This window comes from Pongo abelii, chromosome 7, assembly GCF_028885655.2.
Source record: "Pongo abelii isolate AG06213 chromosome 7, NHGRI_mPonAbe1-v2.0_pri, whole genome shotgun sequence".
Lineage (NCBI taxonomy): Eukaryota > Metazoa > Chordata > Mammalia > Primates > Hominidae > Pongo > Pongo abelii.
In genome coordinates this window covers 150,955,699-150,980,911 of record NC_071992.2, presented here as the reverse complement: position 1 = coordinate 150,980,911, position 25,213 = coordinate 150,955,699, and the positions used below count along the sequence as shown (strand labels likewise).

At 44.1% G+C, this 25,213-nt stretch overlaps 1 protein-coding gene across 4 annotated transcripts in view; it reads left to right on the top strand.

The window, feature by feature from the left end:
* Window positions 1–25,213, top strand: part of ZFAT (zinc finger and AT-hook domain containing) — a 234,291-nt gene that overhangs the window by 156,198 nt on the left and 52,880 nt on the right. For all 4 annotated transcript variants that reach the window (XM_054518860.2, XM_024251400.3, XM_024251401.3 and 1 more), the window contains one exon: window positions 23,983–24,121. In XM_054518860.2, the coding sequence (XP_054374835.2) occupies window positions 23,983–24,121 (139 nt within the window). The remainder of the gene's footprint in view (window positions 1–23,982; window positions 24,122–25,213) is intronic.

The following is a 25,213-nucleotide window of genomic DNA, read 5'->3' as shown; positions in this document are numbered from 1 at the left end:
CATAATTCACCTTTCTGGTATTCTTCATTTTCTCCCCGCAGATCTGGGCTTCTATTTGATACATTTTTCTTTAGCTTGGAGAACTTCTTTTAGCATTTCTTGTGTGCTGGTATGCTAGAATTGAATTCTCTCGATTTTTGTCTGTTTGAGAATGTCTGTATGTGGACTTCATTTTTGAAAAATATTTTGATAGCCATAGACTTCTAGGGGGACATCACTCTAAAAATGTTCCATCCCTTTTCATCCTTTCTTGTTTCTAACCCTTATCATTGTTTCTCTATGTGTAATGAGTCTTTTTCTTCTAGCCGGCTTTAAGATTTTCCTCTTTTTTTTGGTTTTCATTATATTAACATCAGCAAGTCTAGGTGTGGTTTTCCTTTATATTTACCTTACTTGGGGTTTGTTGAACTTCTGTGGGTTGATATCCTTCATCAGTTTTGGGCTATTCTCAACCATTATCTCTTTATTCCTTCTGCTTCATTTGTTCTCTCCTTTCCCTCTAGGACTTCAATACCACATATATTAACACATATATATTAATACATATATGTGAGGCACTAATAGCACCTCACATTCAGGTGATCTCTCTCTCTCTCCCTTTAATTCTTCTTTTTATGTTTCAGTTTGTATAGTTTGTATGATTTCTATTTGCCTTTCTTCAAGTGCACTTACCCTTTCTTAGGATATATTACATCTGCTATTAAGACCAACAAATGTGATGTTTTAATAAAATTTCTAGGATCTTCATTTGGTTCTTTTCTTTTTATTTTCCTTTTCTTTTTCCCTTCCTTCCTTCCTTCCTTCCTTCCTTCCTTCCTACCTTCCTTCCTTGCTTCCTTCCTTGCTTCCCTCCCTCCCTCCCTCCCGCCTTCCCTCCTTCCCTCCCTCCCTCCCGCCTTCCCTCCTTCCCTCCCTCCCTCCCACCTTCCCGCCTTCCCTCCCTCCCTCCCGCCTTCCCTCCTTCCCTCCCTCCCTCCCTCCTTCCCTCCTTCCCGCCTTCCTTCTTTTTGTATCTTGCTTGAGCTCCTGAGCTCAAATGATCCTCCTGCCTCAGCCTCCCTTGTAGCATTTTTTTTTGTAGTTTTTGTTTCTCTGTTGCATTTTATCATCTGTTCACACGTTTTTTTTTTTTCCTAGAGCTTTTAACGTATTTGTTCTAGTTACTTCGATGTTTTTGTTTAATAATTTTAATATCTGGGGCACCTGCACATCAGTTTCTATTGACTTTTTTTTTCTTTTTCTTTTTTTCCCTGCAGGGCTGCAAAGATGTTTTTCTTCCTGATTTGAGGTCATCTTTTCTTGTTTCTTTGCATGCCTCATAATGTTTTAATTGAATGCCAGACATTATATGTGAAAAAACAGTAGACTGAGGTAAACAATAGTTGGCCTTGGGAAAGTATATGTTGTTAGTGTGGGGAATTGTGCAGAAAGGAGTTAATATAGCAGGCTTGGCTGCTCTCCTTTGAAAGACCTGCTTACAAGCTTGGGCTGGCATCTGAGAACATGGACTTCCAAGACAGTTCGTAGCACCTCACTGTTAAGAGGAGCTTACACTTTCTAAAGCATTTATACAAACAATGTGATTTATGCTGAATACTTGCCTTTTTTCTGGGAGTATGGAATTTTGGTACATGCTAGGCAGAGGGTACTTACATGATCAGCCATCACTAAAGTTTCTGGTCACTAAGTCTCTAACGAGCATCTCTGGTTGATAGCATTTCATAAGTATTGTCACAGTTCCTTGCTGGGAAGATAAGCATGTGCTGTGTGGCTCCACTTGGAGAAGACCCTTGGCAACTTGCACCTGGTTTCCCCTAACCTTCACCCCCTGTGCCTCTTCCCTTTGCTGATTTTGCTTTGTATTCTTTTACTATAATGAATTATAGCCATGAGCATAACTATATGCTGAGTCTTGCAAGTCTTCTCAGTGAGTCATTGAACCTGAGGGTGGTCTTGGCAACCGCCAACTCAAGAATGAATAAATCTCATTTGTAGTCGAGCTGGGTCTGGGTCTGGGCTCTGAACAGCTCTAGAGTTGGTTTTCACTATCTTCAGATATTCTGAAAAGAGGATCAGGACTTTGCTTTCAGCAAGGTTGAGCATCTGAGCACCAGTGAGATTCCAGAAATCACGTTGTGTTTTACAGCCCAGCACTGGCCTTCTCAATCATACAGGCTCTCTACCAGCTTTGTAGGTCAGCTACCAGCATTTCGGGATGCTGCAGAGTTTCTGTCTCTCTCCAGCTCCACCCCGGGCTTTCTGTTTATTAGGCATCTCTCTCCTGCCTTGCCCTGCCCGGGGAACTCTTCGGAGAGTTGGCGGTGCACTTGATGAAGGCCTTGTGTACTTTGTAAGGGGTGGATTTCCTCTCCTCTTTCATGTCTGGCCCCAGCTTCAGCCCCCAACCCTCTTGCCCTTGGTTAAGAATTCTCCATTTCACAGGGAAGAGGTTGATGGGTCACTATGCTGGAGATAAAAGTAGGAGAAAAGGAACTGGTGGATACCTTGGTCTCTAGCATAGCGACCTATCCACCTCTTGTCTTTTTCTAAATTAGTTCACTTAGTTTTCTTTGTATCCTCGGCAATCTGATAGATCTGTCAAGTTGTTAGTTTGAGATCAGTGGTCTCTTGTGGTTTTCTGCATCCTAGCTGGAAGCAGGAATACTCCACCCCTGTGATTCTGACAGTGCCTGTCAGTGTCTGCACAATGTGGGTGCCTTTCAGATGTACCTATTGCCCCTGCTCCAACATACACAGAGCTTGAAGCTGGGAGTAAGGAGCGAGGAGGGTGACTGAGACAGCAGGCTGTGGCTGATGTGAGTAATCTGGGTGGGTGCAGAGTCACGAGGAGAGAGTCCTCTGCCAGCTGTCATGCAAGGGTATTACCAATGCAGCATTACCCGTGGGTAGTTCAGGAAAGACTTGGAGATTCATGGACCCTTGGGACTGTCCCCATGGGAGAAACAACAGTGTGCAGGTTTGATGGAAGGCCTGTATCCTACAGCACAAGACCTTCCTTTTTTGACATTAGAGATTGTGGCTCTATGGTCAGACTATCATAGAATCCTGGCTTCCCACTTATTGCCTGGGTGGCCTTGGGCAAGCAGTCTCCCCTCTGCAGCTTACCTGTAGCACAGAGATAAAAGAAGTACCTCTTCTTGCCACTATACACATTGTGATTAGTCAGGAAGTAAGTAAAGAGGGCTTGTCATGTTGTTCTCAAGTGTTAGTTCTGTAGAGACTCCATCCTGGTTTCTTTCTTTTTTCATCACAGGACTGTCCTGACTCTATAATCTTCCTTTCTTTCATGACTTTGTTTAAGATTCTTGGTGCCTGTTTGTTCACAGAGTCATATTCACTTAATTCCACTAATGTGGCACATTCTTTCATGATGTACCAGTGACACATAAATATGTCACTGAGACAGAGTCTCACTCTGTCGCCCAGGCTGTAGTGCAGTGGTGTGATCTCAGCTCACTGAAACCTCTGCCGCCCAGGTTCAAGCGATTCTTCTGCCTCAGCCTCCTGAGTAGCTGGGATTACAGGTGGCTGCCACCGCGCCCGGCTAATTTTTGTGTTGTTAGTAGAAATGGGGTTTCACCATCTTGGCCAGGCTCATCTTGAACTCCTAACTCTTGATCCACCTGCCTCGGCCTCCCAAAGTGTTGGGACTACAGGCGTGAGCCACCACACCAGCCGAAAAGCTTTTGCCAGGTACGTCTCCCACGTGGAGTTCTTAGTAAATGGCCTCCTTCTAACAGCGAATGTCTCTCTCCTCAGTGGCCCTGCCCTTCACTGCTGGACCTGCTGCCTCTGCCTTCAAAAAGTGTGATTCTCCTGCAGAAGGGCCTTGCCCGGCCCTTGCCCGGCCCTTGCCGTGCCATTCTTTCCTCTTCACTACCTCTCACCCATTTTTTGCATTGCACAGGACATGCCACAAGGCCCCAGCACTGGAGAAAGTTTGCCCTTTGGCTCATTCCTCTGTTAAGCTCCAAGTGCACCAAGAGCTTTTCCTGATTTATGGAAAGCATGTCAAAATTTGGTGTGTGAATGTGCAAGTCCACAAAAAAGGAATTCAGGTCTGAAATCCATGGTTTTTGAGATTTGTGCATTTTGGAGATTTTTCAGTATGACTTCATGCTGACCCTTCCTTCTTACTTTAGACACTTTTGCTTCTGAAATGGAATAACCCTCTCTGCTGTTTGACAAATAGCTCAGATCACTCCTCTGTCCCTGACCTCCAGAAGGTGAGACTGGCCTTCTCTTCTGTAGCCGACAGCCTTTTGGTATAGATGAGTATGCTCTTTCACAAGGGAAACCATCCACGCCATCATCTGGAGAAGACACTATTTAAAGTTTATGTTTGATGTATCTCTAAATGCAATTGAATCTTCAAAAATGTGCACCATGAAGCCGGAGAAATCTATTGCCTGTTGTCAGCCTAAAATCTGCATAACTAAAAGTATTTGCATAGAACTAGTGAGAGGCAAGGGAGATCTCAATCACTGATTTCATTATCATTGAGAAACTTTTCCTGAGAATGCCATATAGAATACATGATACCACGATTTGACATTCAGAATTTTAAGAAAAAAACATAAGTACAAATAAAGTACTAACTATTCATTTGGTTTTTTGATGCAAAGCATATGAAATGTTTACTTATGTATTCAACACTTTTTTTTTTTCTGGATACCAGGTACTTCTGTGTCAGGCACCATGACAGGGGCAGAGGATTTCAGGATGAAGCCAGGCCTCTGGTCTGCCAGGGTTACAATTCTGGGGAGAGCCAAATAGACATCAAAAGTAACAGCAAATATGTTAAGTGCTACAAAAAGTTATGTACAAGGTGCTGTGGGAACCCAGAAAACCAGCAAACTAATTATTCCAACTTTATCAGTTTTTAAAAATTATGTTTTAATTGGATTAATATATTATCCTGTTGTGTAAAACCTGTAGCTTAAAAAACCTGTAGCAACCAGAAAGCTCTCTGACTGACTGATACCCACAAGTCAAAGGGAATTAGTGTAACCTCTTTTTGCATTCCTGATGATGAAATAGGTCCTGAAGGCCTTTATAATGTGTCGGTGTGAAAGGGAAATGGTTGTATATACAAAATACACGAGGCATCTGAGAACCTAGAATGTATAAGGGGCTTGGGTGCTCAGTTGAACAAAGGTGATGTTTGGATGAGGTCAGCCGAGGATGTGGCTGTGTAATTTGCTCCTAGTTTCCAATCTAAACTTTGTTAGCAAGGAAGTGAAAGCAATAAAATGATCTCAAATAAGCAGATTGTTTGGAAGCCACACATTTATAAATAGTTCAAAGTAATCGCCTGAGAGTCTCAGTACCCCCTCAGAATGCTGAGTCATCTGGCATTGCTTATGGCATTGCAGTTTTATTTATACTACAACTCCTCCTGTTACCTAGAAGACGGTTTCATCTTTCCACAAGAAACTTCCACCACAAGGTTGAATGTTTAAATATCTAGCATTAGAATGAATAAGACGGGTGGGCTGGTTTCTTTGTAATAGCCATGTGTTTGGCATTATGCAGATGTTTTCTGTGTATTACCTTATTTTGCCCTGAAAAACTCTACCAGCTAGGTAATTAACATCTCCGTTTTATGGATGAGGACACTGAGGCCCACAGTCTAGTTTAGTAATGTGCTCAGGAGTAACACAATTTCTATGAGCTAGAGTTGGGATTTTGATCCATGTCTCTGTAGTGAAAACTATTCTATGTGCGTTAGTACACGCTTTCTCATTTTTAAGTGAAGCAGAGGAACTTATTTACCCCTTTGTCCTTTTTCCCCTCACTGCTTTGCCTATTTAAGCCTGCAGCTGTATATTTAGCTATCAAGACTCAAGCAAAATCTTCAAACAAAATGCTGATGGAGTGTAAAGTTAGCAGCCAGAACATTTTCCAGGTTCAGTGGAAATTACTGAACCAAGGGGCAGAGGGAAAGAAGTAAAGCATAGAGTTTCTGTTGGTGGTGTTTGTCTTGCTTTTCAGTTCTGAATTTGCAAGAAGATGAGGAATCTGAGATTACACATGGTTTTCTTGTTAATTTTGAATGTGGCGGGTGGGGTTGGGAGCGGGATGCGTGGCAGGACCATGTGGTGATGGTAACAGGGGCCATTTATTAAATTGGTTTGAAATGCAAAGTCTCTACTAAAAACCTCTTAGTGCCATCTTCAGCTTCATTCTATTTTAGATGTTTAAAGCACCTCTGGAAAAAAAAGGAAATTGGATTGTTTTATGTTAAATTAAAATCCTGTCTAAGAGTGTGCAGTATATTCTCTGGAAATAGTGCATTTTTGACACAAACGATTACAAAAAAATCAATAATCAGAGAACGCTAAAGAGTCTTCTAAGCTTGCACAAAAGGCAATTAGTGTGGATTGATGTACTGTTATTTATTGTGATGAGATAATTGCCTCAACACAAGCCATTTTTGAACTTGTGGTATGCCACGGTTTTAAAACATTTATTCTCTTAAATTGCTTAATTTGTCTCTGGCCTTATTTTAAAACCAAGATAGCTTTGTGCTTGTTAAATGATATGAAGACCTGGCATTTTCTCTCTGGATCTTTACCCTGTGCTGTTTTGTTTTGTTTTTTTTTTCCGTTGTGACCAACCCTGGATGGAACATAAGTCCCAGCCTCATGTTCTCAGGTTTATAAATCCTGAAGAGATAAAGCAAAAAATATATTAAAAGATTTTTCTCTCCCAGCATGGATGGTGCCTGGTGGACTCGGCCTTGAGCCTCTCCGCTTTCAGGAAGACTTGGATTGAAGACTTGGTTTACAGACCAGAGTGTGACCTACCAAATCTGCTTGAATTATACTTGGCCACTGGGAAAAGGAGAAGGGAGTGATGTTCTCATTCACCTGAGATCCCGTAAACATCAACATTACTTTGAAATCTTTAGTACAAACTTCTTTACATGCTAACATGAGCCCATGAAAATCTGCTTCCCCTTTGCTCCTTGGTCCGAGGGCCTCTTCCTTTCGGGCGTGTGTCTCTTGATGTCTCTTGGCTTCTGCCTCTGTGTTTCTTTCCCCTTGCTTGTCTCCTGTGACTGTCTGTGGGTCACGGGAGTCTGGGTGTGTATGTTTGGGTCAGGTGGAGTGCACTGGTCCCCCACATTGTCCTGTGTACACGTGGTTCACATTCCCACTGAGCTCAGGCTGGAGAAGAAGGTGAGCATTCTAGGTGCAAATGTTCTTTAGAAATTTTCCTTATGAGCACCACCATGTATCTTGTAATTTGCAGTCTTGGTCCTTTGTTATGAATATGCATTTTTTTCGAGTTGCCCACTGCCCAGTCTAGGGGTGCAGATCTTTGGCCATTGGCCTGGTGATCAGTATTCTTCTTGCTGTGGGGTGGGAAGCATTCATGTGGCTCTGCTGCAATGACTCTCAGGCACTGAGCAGCCTCTGGGGATGAACTCGTATTTCTTATTATTTTTTTTTTTTTTGAGATGGAGTCTCGCTCTGTCGCCCAGGCTGGAATGCAGTGGCGTGATCTCAGCTCACTGCAAGCTCCGCCTCCTAGGTTCATGCCATTCTCCTGCCTCAGCCTCCCGAATAGCTGGGACTACAGGTGCCCGCCCCCACACCCGGCTAATTTTTTGTATTTTTAGTAGAAACAGGGTTTTACTGTGTTTGCCAGGATGGTCTCGATCTCCTGACCTTGTGATCCGCCTGCTTCGGCCTCCCAAAATGCTGGGATTACAGACATGAGCCACCGCACCTGGTCTGAACTCGTATTTCTATGAAACATTTCTGTCTGTCAGCCTGTGTCATCGTCCAGAACATTCTGGAAGAGTCACAAGCTTTACTGGGTGACCCTGGGTAGATAGTGGGCCTTGGGGTTCAGAGATTCAATGTGATGGAATTCCTCCGAGTGGAAAAGAAGTTTCTCGTGGGCACAGTTAACATGAAGTAGCGAGGTGAGTCCAGTAGTCAGCCAATCAAGCTTTTGTTTTCGCATGTTCCGTTCTGAGTCTCTAGTGCCCAGTGCTCCACTGGCTGTGGTGGAACCCAGCAGTAGCAGAAGACATGGCTTCTGTCCTCAGGAAGCTCAGCTTACCTAGGAGACAAGATAGACCCTCCCTGGAAGAGGCCGTAAGTCAGTGTTTTCCACGGTGTGCTCTCTAGAACACTAGTTCCCTGGGATGTCGGTAGCTGTTAGGTGGTAGCGACACAGTATGCAGTGATTTTCAATCTCATTTGGCTGGAGAAGTCCCTCTCCTCCTATTTTTCCCAAAGTGCCTGCCAGCACTTACATTTTGTGAAACAGACTTTGGGAAACACTGGTTATCAGAGAACCCAGAAGTAGAGAAAATAGTATAGTGAACCCCATGTATGTTTGTCACTTTAGTGGCTTCTGGTCACACTCAGAGTTAAAGACGAAATCCTACAGGTGGCCACAAGCACCTGCTCTGCCTGGCCTCTGGTTCCCTCACCGCCTTGCCCTCCACCCTCCATTGCAGACGTGGCATGTCCCACTCCATCTCTGTGCTTGGTTGCACCTGCTCTTCCCACTTCTCACTCTGCTTTTCTCCCAGGTAGCCACATGGGGCTTCTCTCACCTCCTTCAGGTCTTGGCTCAAATGCCTTATTTTTATGTGTTTAACAGCATCAATGGGCTATGTATTTACTTGTTCATAATGCTAGAATGTAAATTCTTTGAAGCTCTTTGTTTAGTTTTTGTCCTACTCCCAGCACCTATGCAGTGCTTAATAAATATTTGATGAATGAACAAATGAGCAAATGAATAGGTTCTGCAGAAATTTAATATGATAGATTTATCATGGCCAACTTCCAGGTGGAGGTAGGACTCTGAGCTCCTTCAAGGGCTTGGAGCCACAAGGGCAGAGCGTTCAACAGATCCTCTGTTTCTGGGCCGTGCCTGGTCCTTCACTCCATTCTGTGCCTTTGAGTTCTCAGTTCTTCCCTCCTCTCACAGTTGCCAGAGGCCTCTTGAGGTTAATACAAGATAAAACATGTGTAAGTGCTTTAGAAAGGAGGTGCTCAGCCCAGGATAACCAAGCATGGTCCCAAGGCTCATGGGATTCTTCACACTCACCAGATGCAGTGAGCCAGGCCCTGGAGGATGCTGAAGGATCACAGCAGAGGTTCACTGCAGCCCACCAGGAGCCCTCCTCTTAGCAAAGAGCAGGTTTACTATCTGTAAGTGTATTGTTTTCTTATGTTGAGCACAGCAAACCTAACTTCATTATTGTTATGTTCAAGAAGACTCAGTGGAGATTCCTGTAAGAGGGAGTGCATGTAATCTGTTTCTGGTGTGTTCTTTGGAAATCTATGCAAACGCAGTTATAATCCATTTTCACTACTGCAGTGGTGTTAACTCTGACCTGCAGTGTTTGGTAGTTCTGTGGGCAGTTCAGATGGGGGTCTGTACAGAGCCAGGTCCTGAAGAGGGAATAGAGAGGGAAGGGGAATAAATGGTGAGAAGGTTATGCTATTGGAACTTTGGGAGCTGGAATTGCTGCTGTGGAAACAGCACCATCTTGTTGATGCTGTGATTTGAAATGCAAAGTCATCTGCAAAACTGAAAATACAGTATAAAAGCAAAAGTTGCAGAAATCATCCATCTGATCCATTAGCAGGGGAGATTATTGCTGAAGTGAAGCTTGTTTGTGGTGAGCTTTCGTGATCACTGCTCCAGCGGCCAAGGAGACTGGGGCGTGAACATTAGGATCCGACAGACCTTAGCTAGAACACTGGTTTGGCTAGTGACTAACTGCATGACCTTCAGCAAGTCACTTAACTTCGCAGGGCCTTGTCTGCAAGATGAGAATGTTAATATCGCCATCTTTAGGTGACTGAGGCATGTAGTAGAAACTCAGTGACAGCTCTCGTTATCTGTTGTGAATTTGGGGTCCCGTCCTTGAGCTCGTGTTCCTCTATTGCTGCAGATGTAAACAGGAAGTGCTCAAACTCCAAATGCGCGTTAAAAGGAATACTGTTGGTTCTGTTCTTTTAACTGAGGCAATTTCCACTGTTCTTTGTGTAAACTGTCAGTGATAGTAATTTGATGAGCATCTCCATGCAGACTGCTCTGTTTATATTAGCTCCAGTCGTTGCAATAAAAGGAACAAACATTCTCAAAGTTGCAAAGCTGTTAGGCAGTACAGCTAGATTGAGGTCTGACTCTAGAAACCTCTGCCAGTTAGGGGTTGTGAGAAGTGTCACAGGCCACAGACCTCTCCACTTTACATGGTGGGGAATATTTCTCCGAAGCATCTGTTCTTGTTGTTTTTTTCCCCCAGAAATAAAAGAGAGGTAAGACAGAAGAAGCTATCACTTCATCCTTTACGGGCTCTGATTAGATGAAATTGCTTTCTAAGTCTCAGAAGTAACTGAATTAAGTCTGAATTCAAAGTTCTCAAGAACTTGGGATACCGCCCTCCCCCAGCCCAGCTACACACTTCTCAGGGTGACTTGGTGCTGGCTTGCATTTTAGGGAATTGATGGCCACCCCAGATATTAATGAAAAAAACTTCATCTTCCTGTCGCATTTCCTCAGCTGCAGAAGTGCTGTTGTAAATCTTATAGGTGTCCTACCACCAAAACCCCTCGGGAAGCACTTGCATGATCAAGACCATCTCTCCACCTGGGTAACTTGATTTAAGCTTGGCAATGCCAGAGTTATAGTTAATATTTCCTCTAGGCCTGTCACTGGGTCTTTAGAGAGAAATTCCTACTATAGCCTCCTTTTTGGAATATGTTAGAGTATCAATGCAGTTTTTATCACACAGATGAAAGAAAATAAACCTAAAAATCACTTTGCATGTGCTGCAATAAGTGTTGTTGTCATCGGTGTTATAAATGTTAGTAATAACTACCAGTTGGGTGCTATGTATCATTCTAGGCATTTAATGTAAGTTCTCTATAGTCCTCATAAAAACCTTGTGAAGGGGGCCTCTGTTGCCTATTTACCCATTTGGTCATACATTTCTTTTTACTGTCTTTCTTTCTTTACTTTTCTTATTGTGAAATACAATATATGTCCAGAATAGTACATATGACATGAAGACGTGGTGTGATGAATAATTATGAAGTGAACACTTGCATAGCTGCTGCCCAGAAATAGACCATTGCCAGACACTCTCCTGGGGGGTCTTCCTGAGCCCACCCTTTCTCTGCCCCAAAAGTCACCACTGTCCCAACTTCAATGACAATTATTAGGTTGGTGCAAAAGTAATTGTGGTTTTTGCCAGTAAAACACATGTTAAAGCACCTTGTTTAGAGATGCATACGTGGATGGCCTTACTTTTAATGGCAAAAACTGTAATTACTTTTGCATCAGCCTAATACTTTTTTATTTCATTATAGTTTTGCCAACCACGTATGCATCTCTAAACCACGTGTAACTAATTTTTTAAATTTATTACTTTTTGTAGAGACAGAGTCTCGCTATGTTGCCCAGGCTGGTCTTGAACTCCTGGGCTCCAGGGATCCTCTCACCTTGGCCCCCGGACTAGCTGGTACTACAGGGTGGACGTGTGCCACCACGTCTAGCTAATTAAAAACATTTTTTTTGTAGAGACAGAGTCTCAGTATGTTGCCCAGGCTGGTCTCGAACTCCTGGGCTTAACCATTTCTCCCACCTCAGCCTCCCAAAGTGCTGGGATTACAGGTGTGAGCCACTGCACCTGGCCTTGTATATTTGTTTTGAAGTTTACTTTTTTACTCAGAGTTATATTGGTCAGACTGACCAGTTCTCACGTGTAGCCGTAGTTCACACATTTCTTTGCAGTATGTATGCCATTGGGTGAAGTGTGCCTCTACCATGTGAACCTAGCATGATGTAATTATTCATTCAATTGCAGTGGATAATTGGGTTCCTTCTGTTTTGTTGCTTTTATGAGCTCAGTTGCTGTGGACTCATGACATGTGTGTCCCCTGGTATGCTTGTCCACCAGCTTCTCCAAGATACATAAACCCACAGAGGACTTGCAGGCCATGGGATACACAGCTTCAGCTTTGCTAGGTGATGCTCAACTGTTTTCCAAAGTGGTTGCACCAGTTTGCGGCAACATGCATTAGCCTCTCTTGGTCCATATCTTGGTGTGAACATTCCGTGTTGCCAGTCTAGTGGCTGTGCAGTGACCTTCTATATGGTTTTACTTTTATCTTCATGATTGTTAATGAGGTTGAGCCCCTTTTCATATGTTTTTTAGCTGTTTGGATTTCTTTACTTTCTTTTACTATCCTTCCCTCCCTCCTCCACCTTTTCGTCTAGTAAAGTATCTGTTCAACTATTTTTTCATTTTTCTATTGGGTCATTTTGTTGTTATCTTGTCTTCAGGAATTCTTTAGCTCTTTTAAGTGTGGGTCATTTTGGTTACGTGTTAGGAATACAGTTTCTCCTTATTTGGCTTTTCTTCACTTTCTCTATGATGTCTCTTAAAGTTCTTAAATTTAATTTTTTTTTAAAAAAAACATTTTAACCAGATTTTTAGTTTTTTTCTTTTGTCGTTGTTGTTAGGAGGGTTTGCTGGACTAACTACACGTGAATCATTAACAGAAAGAGGCAAGCAATCTTCCCTTTTTCTTTAAGCCACATAACTGTATTTGAGCGTCTGCCTATGCTGGGCACTGCCCTGGCTGCCGGGGGAGCATAGGTGAGCGGGTTCTGATGTGGACTCTACTCTCCAAGGATTTGCAGCCTGTGGAGGGCGGACCTGGAGAGGCAGGTGGCAGTTACACCACAGCAGGCTTAGTGCTTTACCAGGTGTTGGGGGACAGATGAGAAGAAGAACTTACATCTTCCTGGGAGAGTTAGGGAAAATTTCAGGGTGAAGGTAGGAGGAGTAAAGAGCGAGTTGAGGCTCGTGAAGAATGGATGGGAGCCTAGCTGGTGAACATTCCCACTCTTAGTACCACAAGACGATGGGTAGACATTTTTAATAACTTGGGGATAAAGAAAATGTTGAACTCAAGTTTGGCTCAAATCTGTGAAGCGTAATAATATTGTCTTCTTTCAAAGCATAAGAGGGGGCATTGTTTTAAGTGGGGAGGGTGGGTATTTATACAGTGTCGTCCCATGATTTATGCTTTGGGGATCTAAGGCTTGATGCATTGCTTGGAATGAATGGGTCAGTGTTGAATCCAACATGATCAACTTGTTCCTTTAGACAAGTTTTGCTGATTTTCACAGTCAGTGGCATGTTTCACTAGATGACCATAGCCTCTTCTCACTTTGGTGTCATGTAGTATTAGAATCAATAGATTCTTTCTCAAGGATATTGAGGGGAAGATACACAGAGCCTGACCCAAGGAACTCAGTAGAATAGAGCAATATCAGAAGGACAGAAGTGGATACCTGCATACAACAGTTGCGAGATCCGCTAAGGGGCAGGAAGAGCCCCCTGTGTGCTGAAGTTGTCCTGAAAGTTAGTGAAGTAGAGAAAGCAGGTGGGGAGTGTTCTCAGTGAAAAAGGAATGGCTTGAAAACATGAGTGGCAGCTGCAGGAGTGCGATGGTTTGGAGCAAGCTCCTGCACATCTCCCGCATGTGCCTGGCTGACTGTCACAGAGAGGTGTGGGCAGGTCATCTGGGAATTTGAACATGAGCCCATCTCTTCTTCTGTGCAGTAACTGCATGTGCCTGGCTGACTGTTACAGAGAGATGTGGGCAGGTCATCTGGGGATTTGTATATTACCCCATCTCTTCTTCTGTGCAGCAACTGCATGTATCTGGCTGAGTTTCACAGAGAGGTGTGGTCAGGTTATTTGGGGCTTGGTACATGCTCTCCTTCCCCTGCCCGCCTGCCCTCACTTCTGTACAATACCTGCATGTACCTGGCTCACTATTACAAAGAGGTGTGGACAGGTCATCTGGGGCTCTCCACAGGCTCTGGCAGACCCTTGAAGGCTCTGAGCAGGGGGCTGATAAAGACACTTGTTGTGAGAGATCATGTCCTATGCAGCAACATGGATCAAGCTGGAGGCCATTATCCTAAGTGAATTAGTGCAATGACACAAAACCATAATACCACATATTGTCACTTACAAGTGGGTGCTTAACTGAGTACACGTGGATACAAAGAAGGGAACAGTACACACTGGGGCCTGCTTGAGGGTGGTGGGAGGAGGATGAGGATTGAAAAACTACCTGTTTGGTATTATGCTAATTAACTGGTAACAAAATTATCTGTACACCAAACCCCCGTGACATGCAATTTACCCATGTAACAAATCTGCACATGTACCCTTTGAGCCTAAAATAAAAGTTGGAAAGAAAAGAAAGACACTTGTTGTAGAGAGAATGGCAGGATCAAGGCTAGGGTAAGAAGGGCAGTTTGGAGACTTGACTTTGGTCCAGGACACAGCTGCCTGAGGGAAATCTGCTGATGGGGTGGTGGGGTGTTCTGGATAGAGGGAGAGTGAGAATGCAAATAAGAAAGGAGCCAGTATGATTCGAGTCCAGTGAATGAGGGTGACCATGGAGAGGGATGTGGTCAGAGAAGTGGGCAGGTCTGGATCAGGCAGGCCTTGTAGGGAAGAAAGTTACCAGCTGGCCTGGCCTTCAAGGTCCTGGCATCTGGGAGGGAGGAGGTAAGATGTAAACACTCAGGACCTCCAGTAGAAGGTGGTGAACGAGGTAAGAGGATTTAGTGGAATGCCTGTGAGTGTGGTGCCAGCCACCTCCAGTTCCTGATATATTGCTTGGCATGTAGTAGATACTCAGCAGATTATATATGAGTAAAGATAAGAGATCTTTTTGGAAAGAAATGGCAGCATGACTTGGCATTTAATTTTTATGTGAGGTGATGACATATTTTGCCTATTTTTCTTATCTTTCAGTGGATCATGGTTGATTGATCCTGTGATTGTCATTCCTCAAACCCAGATACTGGCATTAATTTCTCCATTCTCTTCCCTTCCCTCTCTCTCCGTTTTCTTTCCTTTTTTCTTTCTTCCTTTCCTTCTTTTCCTCATCTCTTTTTTTGTGTGTCTCTTTACTTGTGGTAAATGAAGATTAACTGATGATTGGCTTGTATTAGTCCATTTTCTATTGCTTATAATGTAATACTTGAAACTGGGTAATTTATAAAGAAAAGGAATTTATTTTTCACAGTTCTGGAAGCTGCGAAGTTCAGGGTGAAGGGGCTGCATCTGTTTGAGAGCCTTCTTGCTGGTGGGGACTCTGCAGCGTCCCAGGGCAGTACAGGATATCTCATGGTGAGGGGGCTGAGCGTGTTCGTGTGCTAATGCATGTCCCCTTCCTCTTCTTAATAAAGCCACCAATTCCTCTCCCATGACAACCCATTAATCCATCTATCCTTGAATGGGTAAATCCATTCATGAGGGCAGAGCCCTCATAATTCAGTCACGTCTTAAATGCCCAAACTCTCAATACCCCTCAATACTCAATAATATTACATTTCAATATGAGTTCTGGAGGGAAAAATATTCAAACTATATGCATGGCTATCTCCAAATCTGAAGTCCAAGATTTCCCTTAAGGTCTTGTGAGGAAGCGCTGACAGAGCCTGCTGTCCTGGCCAGCACATGGAACCCAGGGCCCGGAGTCCTGCTGGGCCTATGAGAACTGGCCCCTCTCCCCTCTGGTGCCAGTGGGCAGGGCCACTTGATCCATGGAACCCTGAGCACATTTTCGTGAGCCTAAAAAATGACCCCACCCCACAACAGTCCCATAAAACCTAAAGTATTATAATAATAATAATAATAATAATAAAAGAAAAAAAAAAAAGAATAATTTAAAAAATAATGCAACTGAAAAAAAAAAAAAAAAAAAAAAAAATGACCCCAAACTACAGGAAAACTACAAAATCAAGATGAACAAATGCCTACAGGCCAAAGTTAATTGATGGTTAGATATAGTTCATAAAAATTTCATGACACTTGAAATCTATTTTTTAGGTTAGAGTTTTTTCACTTTTTCAGAATTTCCCAGTCCGCTAGATGGCCATTGAGGAATAAACGGCATATGAGAGTGATGGTTAGTGTTTCTAAGTGGCTTAACATGCAACATTTTAAAAGTCTTTTTACTTACATTTACAGGAGTGAGTCCGGGGCAGTTGATGTATAAGTGGGTGCAGTTTAATAGGGTCATAGTGGTGTAGGTGGGACTTTTCGTAGCCTTTGAAGGTGGTGGAGGGACTCTGTGCCTCCATGCTGCAGGCAGGCAGGCTCCTACACAAGGTCCCAGGCTACATGAAGAGAAGAGCTTCTCTAGAAGGGAAGAGAATGTTCTTGTCATGGGGGAAATTGGGAGGACACCCACCAGGAGGTTTCTTGGAGCCTCAGATGACCACATTAGACAGGGGAATAAAAATATGTGAACATGTTAAAAGAGAACATTTAAGAGAGATAGAGAGGGTAAAACCAGCCAGTCCTGAGGGCTGAGATGATGTGTGAGAGGGAGGAGATGGAGTTCTAGACTCCACACTCCCCTGATCCTCCCACCTACTGTCTGTCCTCTCCTGTCCTTCTTCTGAGCCCATCTCCTTTTGGCTGCCTGCCCCTGCATCCCCGGGTGCTGTTCCAATCCTGCTTCTCTTCTCACTTTATACACTCTCTTTCTATGGCTGCATTCAGTCTTAGGGTATCTGGTAGTTGCCTGTGCTAATACGCTAATGAACTGATTAAAGAACACAGTAGTGAGGCCTATGGGCTTTTGTGATTCTCAAAGCACAGTCATACTCTGTATTTTTGGTGCCCCATCTAATCTCTGTCAGGTAGACAGGGAAGGTTTGCTCTCCCATTTCACAGATATGGAATCAAAAGCAGTGGAGATGTAATGACTTGGCCAGGGTGACTCCATTGTTAGTGGTGGGCCTAACACCTGACCCTCTTCTCCTGCTCCTGGTTCATTCATGCTCCCGCACTCCGCTCTTCTACCCTTGCTTGACACAGAATGCAATCATGTCCTTGAGAAGATCCTTCTGTGTTGTAAAGGTGTCCGCATTCTAAAAACACCACTCCTATCAGCAGTGTATAAATGGTCTTGTACCAACCGGTCCACTTCATGTAGGTCATAACCATTACATGGCCTTTTTCTGCATTTGAATCCAAATTTTCTGATACCAGACGGGTGGTTAGTCTCCTTCTGTATGTCTATCTCTGTCTGTATCTCTATTACTACATCAGCCAGGTTGTTAAACTAAGGTTGAAATAGTGATGTATGGCCCCAGGTTTCACACACTAGTGTCATCTGGCACTTTCTGTTTTGCCTTTATTCTTCTTCACCCTCTCCAAGGTAGGCCTGTCAACAAAGGGGCGGATTCACATCTGATCTTTGAGCCTTTTGATGTATGTGCCACGTTAATGCCATACTTGGTTGCACAAATTAGACTGCAAAAACCTTACCTGATGACAGCCTTCTTGCTTGCTGCGAATAGAAGCCAACAGAGCAACTCCTCTTTTTGCCAAAAAGCCATCCTGTACATTGCAGTCAGTTGCCAGTGTCACAACCTTGAACATTACCTCATCACCAGCTTCTCATCTGCTTTCGAACATTCCTCTAGGTCCCTTTCTCGGTGCCGATGGGAAATGTGATCACTTTAATGTAGTTAGAGGTTTTTAGATGTCTTCTAATCAGGTTTTTCAGAACCCAGCTTCACGTGTGAGGTATGATTCCCTGTCCTCTTCTATTCTCTTTCTTTCTGTTTAAAGAACCAAAACAGCAAATTCTCAAATTATGAAAATGTGTATTTTACCTGCTTTTTATTTTTAAGGGACAGGGTCTCACTCTGTCACCCAGACTTATACTATGGTGGTGACATCTTAACTGCTTTCTTGACATAAAAATAAGGACTTAAAGAGTTTCAGCTTTAACACATTCAATCTCGTTTTCTTTCAACTCAATTTGTAAATCTTCAATGTACCTCTTTTTAGTCTTTATCTTTTTTTTGTGTGTGTGTGTGTGTGTGTGACAGGGTCTCACTTTGTCACCCAGGCTGCAATGCAGTGGCGCAATCTTGGCTCACTGTGACCTCTGTCTCCCAAGTTCAAGCAATTCTAGTGCCTCAGCCCCACAAGTAGCTGGGACTACAGGCACGTACCACCATGCCCGGCTAATTTTTGTATTTTTAGTAGAGAAGGGGTTTTACCATGTTACCCAGGCTGGTCTCGAACTCCTGACCTCAAGTGATCTGCCCGCCTCAGCCTCCCAAAGTGCTGGGATTACAGGCGTGAGCCACTGCGCCTGGCCCAATATACCTTTTGAGAAAGATTTTTTTGATGCCACCGTTTGGAAAAAGGAACATGACCCAAAGCCCAGCTTGTGCTCCTCGTCTTTTCTCCTCGACTTGCCGAAGTCTGGTTTTTGTCTTTTTCATGCTGCTGAACCTCTTCTTGGTAGGTCACTGGCGCCACCCCCTGATTGCCAGGTCCAGTGGACACTGGGGAGGCCTCTTCCTGTTGGATTTCTTAGAGCACTCAGCTTCGTTATCCTCCCCTACCTGGAGGACCTTATTCCTCAGATCCCGTGATTCCAGACTCTCCTGATCCCCGCACCTGTTATCCTCTGTCATCCTTCTTCCAAGTCCACCTCCTTTTGCCTGCCTGCTCCTGTGTTCCAGGGTGCTGATCCAATCCTGCTTCTCTTCTCACTTGATATACTCTTTCCTTGGCCACATTCAGTCTTAGGACCTCTGCTAGTTGCTTGTGCCCTGATCTGTGTTTGCAGCCCGGAGCTGTCCTCTGAGTTCTAGACCCACCCTGTGGGATGTTCAGAGTTCTAGGAATACACCCTCTCCCTCCCATTATCCATATGACTTCCTTCTTGCTGGTGGCCTTCCTTACCTTCTGCCATCCATACTGGCAGCTTGGGATTCATCCTAGAGGCTCCATCTCCTCCCTCTCACACATCATCCCAGCCATCAGGTCTGGCCGGTTTTACCTTCTTCACCTCTCTTAAATGTTCTCTTCTTTTCCCATATTTTTATTCCCCTGCCTCATTTTAGGCCTTTAGTATCTCTTGTCCATACCACTGCAGTTAACTGGATAATTGGTCCCCTGCCTCCAGTCTTGTTCCTTTCAAGTTCATTTTCCATTTAACTTCCAGGTATCCAGAGTGATATTTCAAAATGGGAAGTTGGCCGTTGTCTTGCCTGACACCTACCAGGGGCTCCCATTGTCTATCATTACTTTCCTGACCCAGCACACAGCACACTGGCTGGTATCGACCCTTGTCTTCTCCCCTGCCAAGTCCCTGCCTCCTAATGATAGCCCAGTAACTGCCCACATCTCTCCCGGTCCACTGTGGGATTCTTCGGTCTAGAGGTTGATACTTAGATCTGGGCCACCTTATGTCCAGGAGACCCAAGAATACCAACCTGTGCCCCTCTCAGTTGGGGTTTTAGGGAGATATATGCTAGGGACAAAAGTGGCCAGTGGAAAACCAAATCATATCTTTATTGTTGGCTGGGCCTGGGGCCCCAAATCTGATGCAAACCAAGTAACCAGGCTAGGAGACTGTGAAACTATGGCAAGTCTCTAAACCATTCTGTGTCTCAGTTTCCTTACCTGTAAAAATGAGGATAATAATTGCACGTACCATATGAGCTTGATGTGAGACTTATAGGAATTAATCCATGCAAAACATTTAGAGCTATCTGGCATATAGTAGCTATTAGTAAAAATTAGAGAAATCAGTAATATTTATCATGTTAGATCTCATTACTTTGGTTAAGAACTTCTGTGCAACACTGAATAATAGCTATGCTAATGGGCTCCCTGTCTTGTTTTTTGGACCATGATAAGAACTTTGATGTTGCATTCCAAATGAGCTATGGAGCCAGTTTATATCTTCCTCCCAACTCTAGGCTGGATTCTGTCCTGAAAGCTCTGAATAAATAACTTCCCTTTTGAGATCTAGTGTCATTTGTTGCTTGCGAGTTTCTGACTTAGAAACCAAGTTCTGTGATTTAGCTTGCCTAGATAGCATTTAATCTTTGAAATTGATATTTAAGTCCCAAAACCTGTATATATTTAGGGAATCACAAATCTGCCTCATTTGCCATGTATCCCTGGGGGTCAGAGGACAGTCAGAGGTCAGTAAATATATGCTTCATAAATGAAACCTTGAGACTTGCGGTTAGCGATGCTATTCCCTCCCTCTGCCTGTCTCCTCCCCTGCATCAGCCCCAGGAGAATTCCCTGCTGGCCTGTGGCAGTGCCTCACAGGTCAGAACTTGTCTTGCTTGAAGAGCCTAGATGAGGCTTAGTTCCCACACTTCGGGAGAGAAGATCCGCAGCAGAAAATGGGTGGTAATTGACTTCATGTAGCGGTTCTAATGGATATGAAGGATAGAAGCAAGACCAATGAAGGAAAGAGTCTGGGAGGTTTATCTTCGTAACTCCCCCTGCACTGGTCAGCAGTGAAAAGGCTGCTGGGGCATGTTTTGAACCCCCTGCATCAAAACAGAGGCTAAGTAGACAGCAGACTGCTAAAGAGGCTGCAGAAGAAAGTCTTTCATGGAGGGAAGATTTCGCCAAGTCAAGTATTTCTTTCAACTCTCAGAATTGAAAATTTTGATAGAAATTGCTAGCTCAAGAGACTGAATCCTCATTTGGGCTCACACGTACATTTTTTGCCAATATGCTTACATTTTGGCAATTTTTCTTCTCATTAGCAATTCTGCCAATGGATGGGCATGGGGAAGAAAGCGAGCTGAACTCACAGGAAGCTGTTTATCTGTTTTGCTGCAAGAATGGTGAAATTGGCTCTCGAGTCTGAAGCTAGGTTTGCAGGACCATTTCTTATTTTCATCGCCCTTTTTCTTCCTGCCTTTTATGCCCACTGACTGCCTGATGCTGGCAATATAGCATTTTCACTTTTTCTTTTTGATTTCTGTGTAAATGCTAGCATTCCAAAAATAATATCTTCATGTTATTTGCTTATTTAGAGATGAAAGCATTTGAAAATGGTTTAGCTTTTATTTTAACTTTGCAGTAATCATATATTAGAATTCTAGACCTTTTGTTCTTTGCGCACTAGATAGATGAGAAAGCCCGACAAATATTGCCTTTGTTCCAGGTCCTTTTGTTTAGTAAATGCTGTGGGCCAAACTCCAAGGATTCCTTACCCAGGGACTTAATGTAGAAACGCAGCACGTACAGTGCGGCACAAAGCATCCGGTAACCAGAGTGTGACCTCGGTGTAGGGTGAAGTCCCTGGGGAATGTTTTAGAGCAGGTTGACTGACCAGATTAACTGCCCTGTGTCTTTCCAAGAATGGCCCTTCTGGGGATGGCAGTATTCCCTTCATAGGCTGGGAGGGTCTCCTTCTCTATGCTGGAGAGAGAGAGAGAGAGAGAGAGAGAGAGAGAGAGAGAGAGAGAAGAGGACAGGGGCGCTCTGGAAAGGCTTCCCCGGAAGGCTGGACAAGACTCTGTGATCAGTTGAATAGTAAGAAAGAAGGAAAAATGAAACATGGCTGTGGGTTTCTGTCTTTGATGACTAACTGATTTTGCAGAAAGATGTGAGTCCAAAGTTTAAGGTGCCTATAGAACATCCCTGTGGAGATACCTGGAAGGCAGCTGAAAATTCCCATGTATGGTTCAGGAGAGAGGACCCAACAAAACATATAGATCCACCAATCAACAATGCAAAAATGATAATTGGGACCAGAGCAGAAGAACAAATCCAGCCCAAGGCCAGCACCTTAGAGAGATCCAGCATTTCACATTAAGCCTGGATTGCAGATCTTGTAAATAAATCTAGGAGGTCGAGCCCTGGCAGAACCTGGTGACAGTGGCATGACAATGTCACAGCTGTCACAGTGGGATTGGGCAGCCAGCCTAAGGAGATAGGATGGAGGAGCATGAGGTCTGAGCAGAGGGCACCCCCAGGAGTTGTTTTCTAGGAGATGGCAGAAGCCTGAGAAAGGCAGGTGACAGCATGAAGGCAGAAGGGGGAACTGCTCTTGGAGCAGGTGGTGGGCAAGGGGCCTACGAGGAAGGAGTGTGACTTAGGCAGGAGGTGAGGTGGAAGATTTTCCTCTTCATTTTCTTCCTTTCCTCCCTCCTCTCTCTCTCTCTCTTTCTTTCTCCCTCTCTCCCTCTCCCTCTCCCCCTCTTCCTTCCTCTCTCTTTCTCTCTCTCCCTTCTGTCCCTCTCCCCGTCTCTTTCCTTGTCTCCCCTCTCTCTCCTCCTCTCTTTTCTTGTCTCCCCTTTCTCCCTCTCTCCCCTCTCTCCCTCTCTCCCCTCTCTCTCCCTCTCTCCCTCTCTCCCTTCTCTCTCCCTCTCTCCCCTCTCTCCCCTCTCTCCCTCTCTCCCCTCTCTCCCTCTCTCCCTTCTCTCTCCCTCTCTCCCCTCTCTCCCTCTCTCCCTCTCTCCTCTCTCTCCTCTCTCTCCTCTCTCTCCCTCTTCCTCCTCCTCTCCTTCTCCCTCTGTCCCATCTGCCTCTATGGGGATACTTCATCACAGTTTTATACTTGAAGGGAAGAAACCTTGAAAGAGGAGCTGATCTAAGCTTCAAAGATGAGAGGACATTTTCTCTCCGTTGGTGCACTTCACATTCAGACATTGTAGTTGCTGGTTTAGGTCTTCTAGGCAACAGTGGTGAAAAGATTGATGAATTGGACAGTCGAGGAGTAAAGGTAGTGTTTGAGGTCTTAATGGATGCAGTGGTACATTAGCTTCCAGATGCGCAGTAAGAATTGTGATAGAATTGCTGAGAAAGTCAATAAGAAACGCTTTGCATGGCATTTTAGGTATCAGTTTATAGGATACCATTTAATTCTCACAACAACCTTATGACATGGGCATGATCCTCATTTCCCTGATGAAAAGATCCATGCTAAGAGAAGTTTCAGGACTTGCCTGAGGTTCCATCATTGGTCAAGGCCAGAGGGGTGGCTGGACTTGCTCCATCTGAGTCCCCTGCACCAGGCAGAGTGCTGCTCCCATTGTGGCCGCTCCATGCTCTTCTGCTCCTCCTGGGGTAGAAGGCTGCTGGGTCATCAAACAGGCCCTGAATGACCCTGGAGCACTGTTGGAATCATACAGCATGTGGATTACAGGGGCATGCTGGCAGCTCCTGACCAGGAGCCGTGGCATGGAATTTGACAGTGATGGAGATGTCCATCCGTCGACCAGCCAAAGGCCAGGTCTCACTGAGCTTCCCCAGGGGCCCAGCAGGCGCCTCTTTCCCCAGCCCCACTATTTATGCAGCCTCCAAAGCATTGTGCAAGAGGAAAGGCAAGACTGCATGACTCATTTGTGGCCTCATCCTGAAATTGTCTTGTCTTGACCAGGTGGGCGTGAGAAATAGATTTTACCTGCTGGACTTCCCTGATGGTTGACACTTGTGTATGCCAGTGCTTGCAGGCAAACACTGCGGAGGAATTCATTTAGCTAAAGAAGCAAATACAGTGACGCATCACTGAATGGCAGGGATACGTTCTGAGAAATGTGTCCTTAAGCAAATTCTTAGTTGTAGAACATCATAGAATGTACTTACACAGATGTAGAAGGTATAGCCTACTTGCACTTGCAGGCTGTATGGTAGAACCTATTGCTGTGACCACTGTTGTATTTGCAGTCTGTAGTTGAGTGAAACGTCATTATGTGACACCTGACTGTATATCAGGGAACTAATTATAATTAGAGCTACTTTTAATGTCATTCACTTAAAAAAAATGATAGATTAGTGTATTGCTTTTTTTTGTCTTCTTCTTGAACAAAAACTAAATTCTGAGGTGGATGAAAAAAGAAAAGAAGTAACAAAAGCAAATTCACTTAGTAGAGACAGCTCCTCCTCTGGGACACCTTGTCCCGGTCCCTTGGTTGGTCACTGCAAAGGCAGGTCTCAGCATTCCTGCCCTAGTGGTTTTCCCTAGAACATATCACAGGTGATGGGGCCTGCTCATCTCAGGCTTTCGGGGTGTCAGATGCTCACCAGGTGGGAGCAGCAGCGAAGGCAGACATCTGGGGCTCACCTTTCCTAACCCCTCCTCATTGTCCCCGCAGCCTTTCCGCTGTGCCCATTGCCATTACTCCTGCAACATATCTGGCTCTCTGAAGCGGCACTACAACAGGAAGCACCCTAATGAGGAGTATGCCAACGTGGGCACTGGGGAGCTGGCGGCGGAGGTGCTCATCCAGCAAGGTAGGCGAGGGGCCAGCGAGCTGGGGCCCTGCCCGCTTCCTTCTAGGCCAAGTCCCCCATTGGGAAGAGCTGCTGACGTCCTGCAGTTCAGTTCTGATACACAAACGTGCCAGTGATGTTCATTCTTCATTGTCATAATTGTTGTCATCATTGTCCTTATCATTGTTTGTCAGCATTACTTCTTGCCTGGTTAATATTACAACAACCTTAGTGGAAGTCTAAAATGACAGGAGTAAAAATTCACACACAAATTCTACTACCCTCAACAGTGCCGATTTGTCAGCATTGCCTTCCATTCTTTGTCCGTGCGTAAAGCTCGCAGAGATGAAAGTTCGATTGTCTTTCTTTACTTCACATTAACAGGAACATGTTGTTTTTCTTTGATATATTGTCTTCCTAATTATGATTTCTAAGGGCTTTTTGTAATTCAATGTTAAGTGGAAACACTTGAACAATTCTGTTATTGAACATTGTGGGATTTTTAGATTTTTCTTTTTTGCAGTTATAACTAATGCTATTGTAGGCATATTTATAAGTGAACTTTTTTGGATTATCTAAAAATATTTATTGAGTAAACTTGTTACTTATTCATCCTGAAAAGAAAAAAAAGACATTCTAGATCATTAAAACTAATGAGAATTGATGAAAACCTCTTTTCATTTTAAATTATTAAAACTTTGTGGGGGTTTTTTGTTGTTTTATTTCAATAAATAATCACATTCCCACTTGAGAGGGCTTAGCTTATGTGCTGTTACCATGCAGAGAATTCTGTTGTATTTATATCTACGCTTCAACTTCAGCTAAAAAATGATTGCAGCACACAGTTAGCTGCTCCTCTTTCCTAAGTCCTGTGACTATTTGAAGCTGAAGACAGATTTAGAAATCTGCCCCCAGTAAACAGAGATGTGGAATTGTAGACTGCTGCAGCTGGGGATGCTTGGAGTTTTGTTTCAGCGTGAAGCTCCGCTCGCTGTAATAGCCATGAAATGCATCTTAATGTAAAACAAATGAATTGACTATATCCTTCAGCACTTTCAGTGACGGGGTTGATGCACGGAAATAGATGAGCAGCACAGAAAACTCAGGATAATT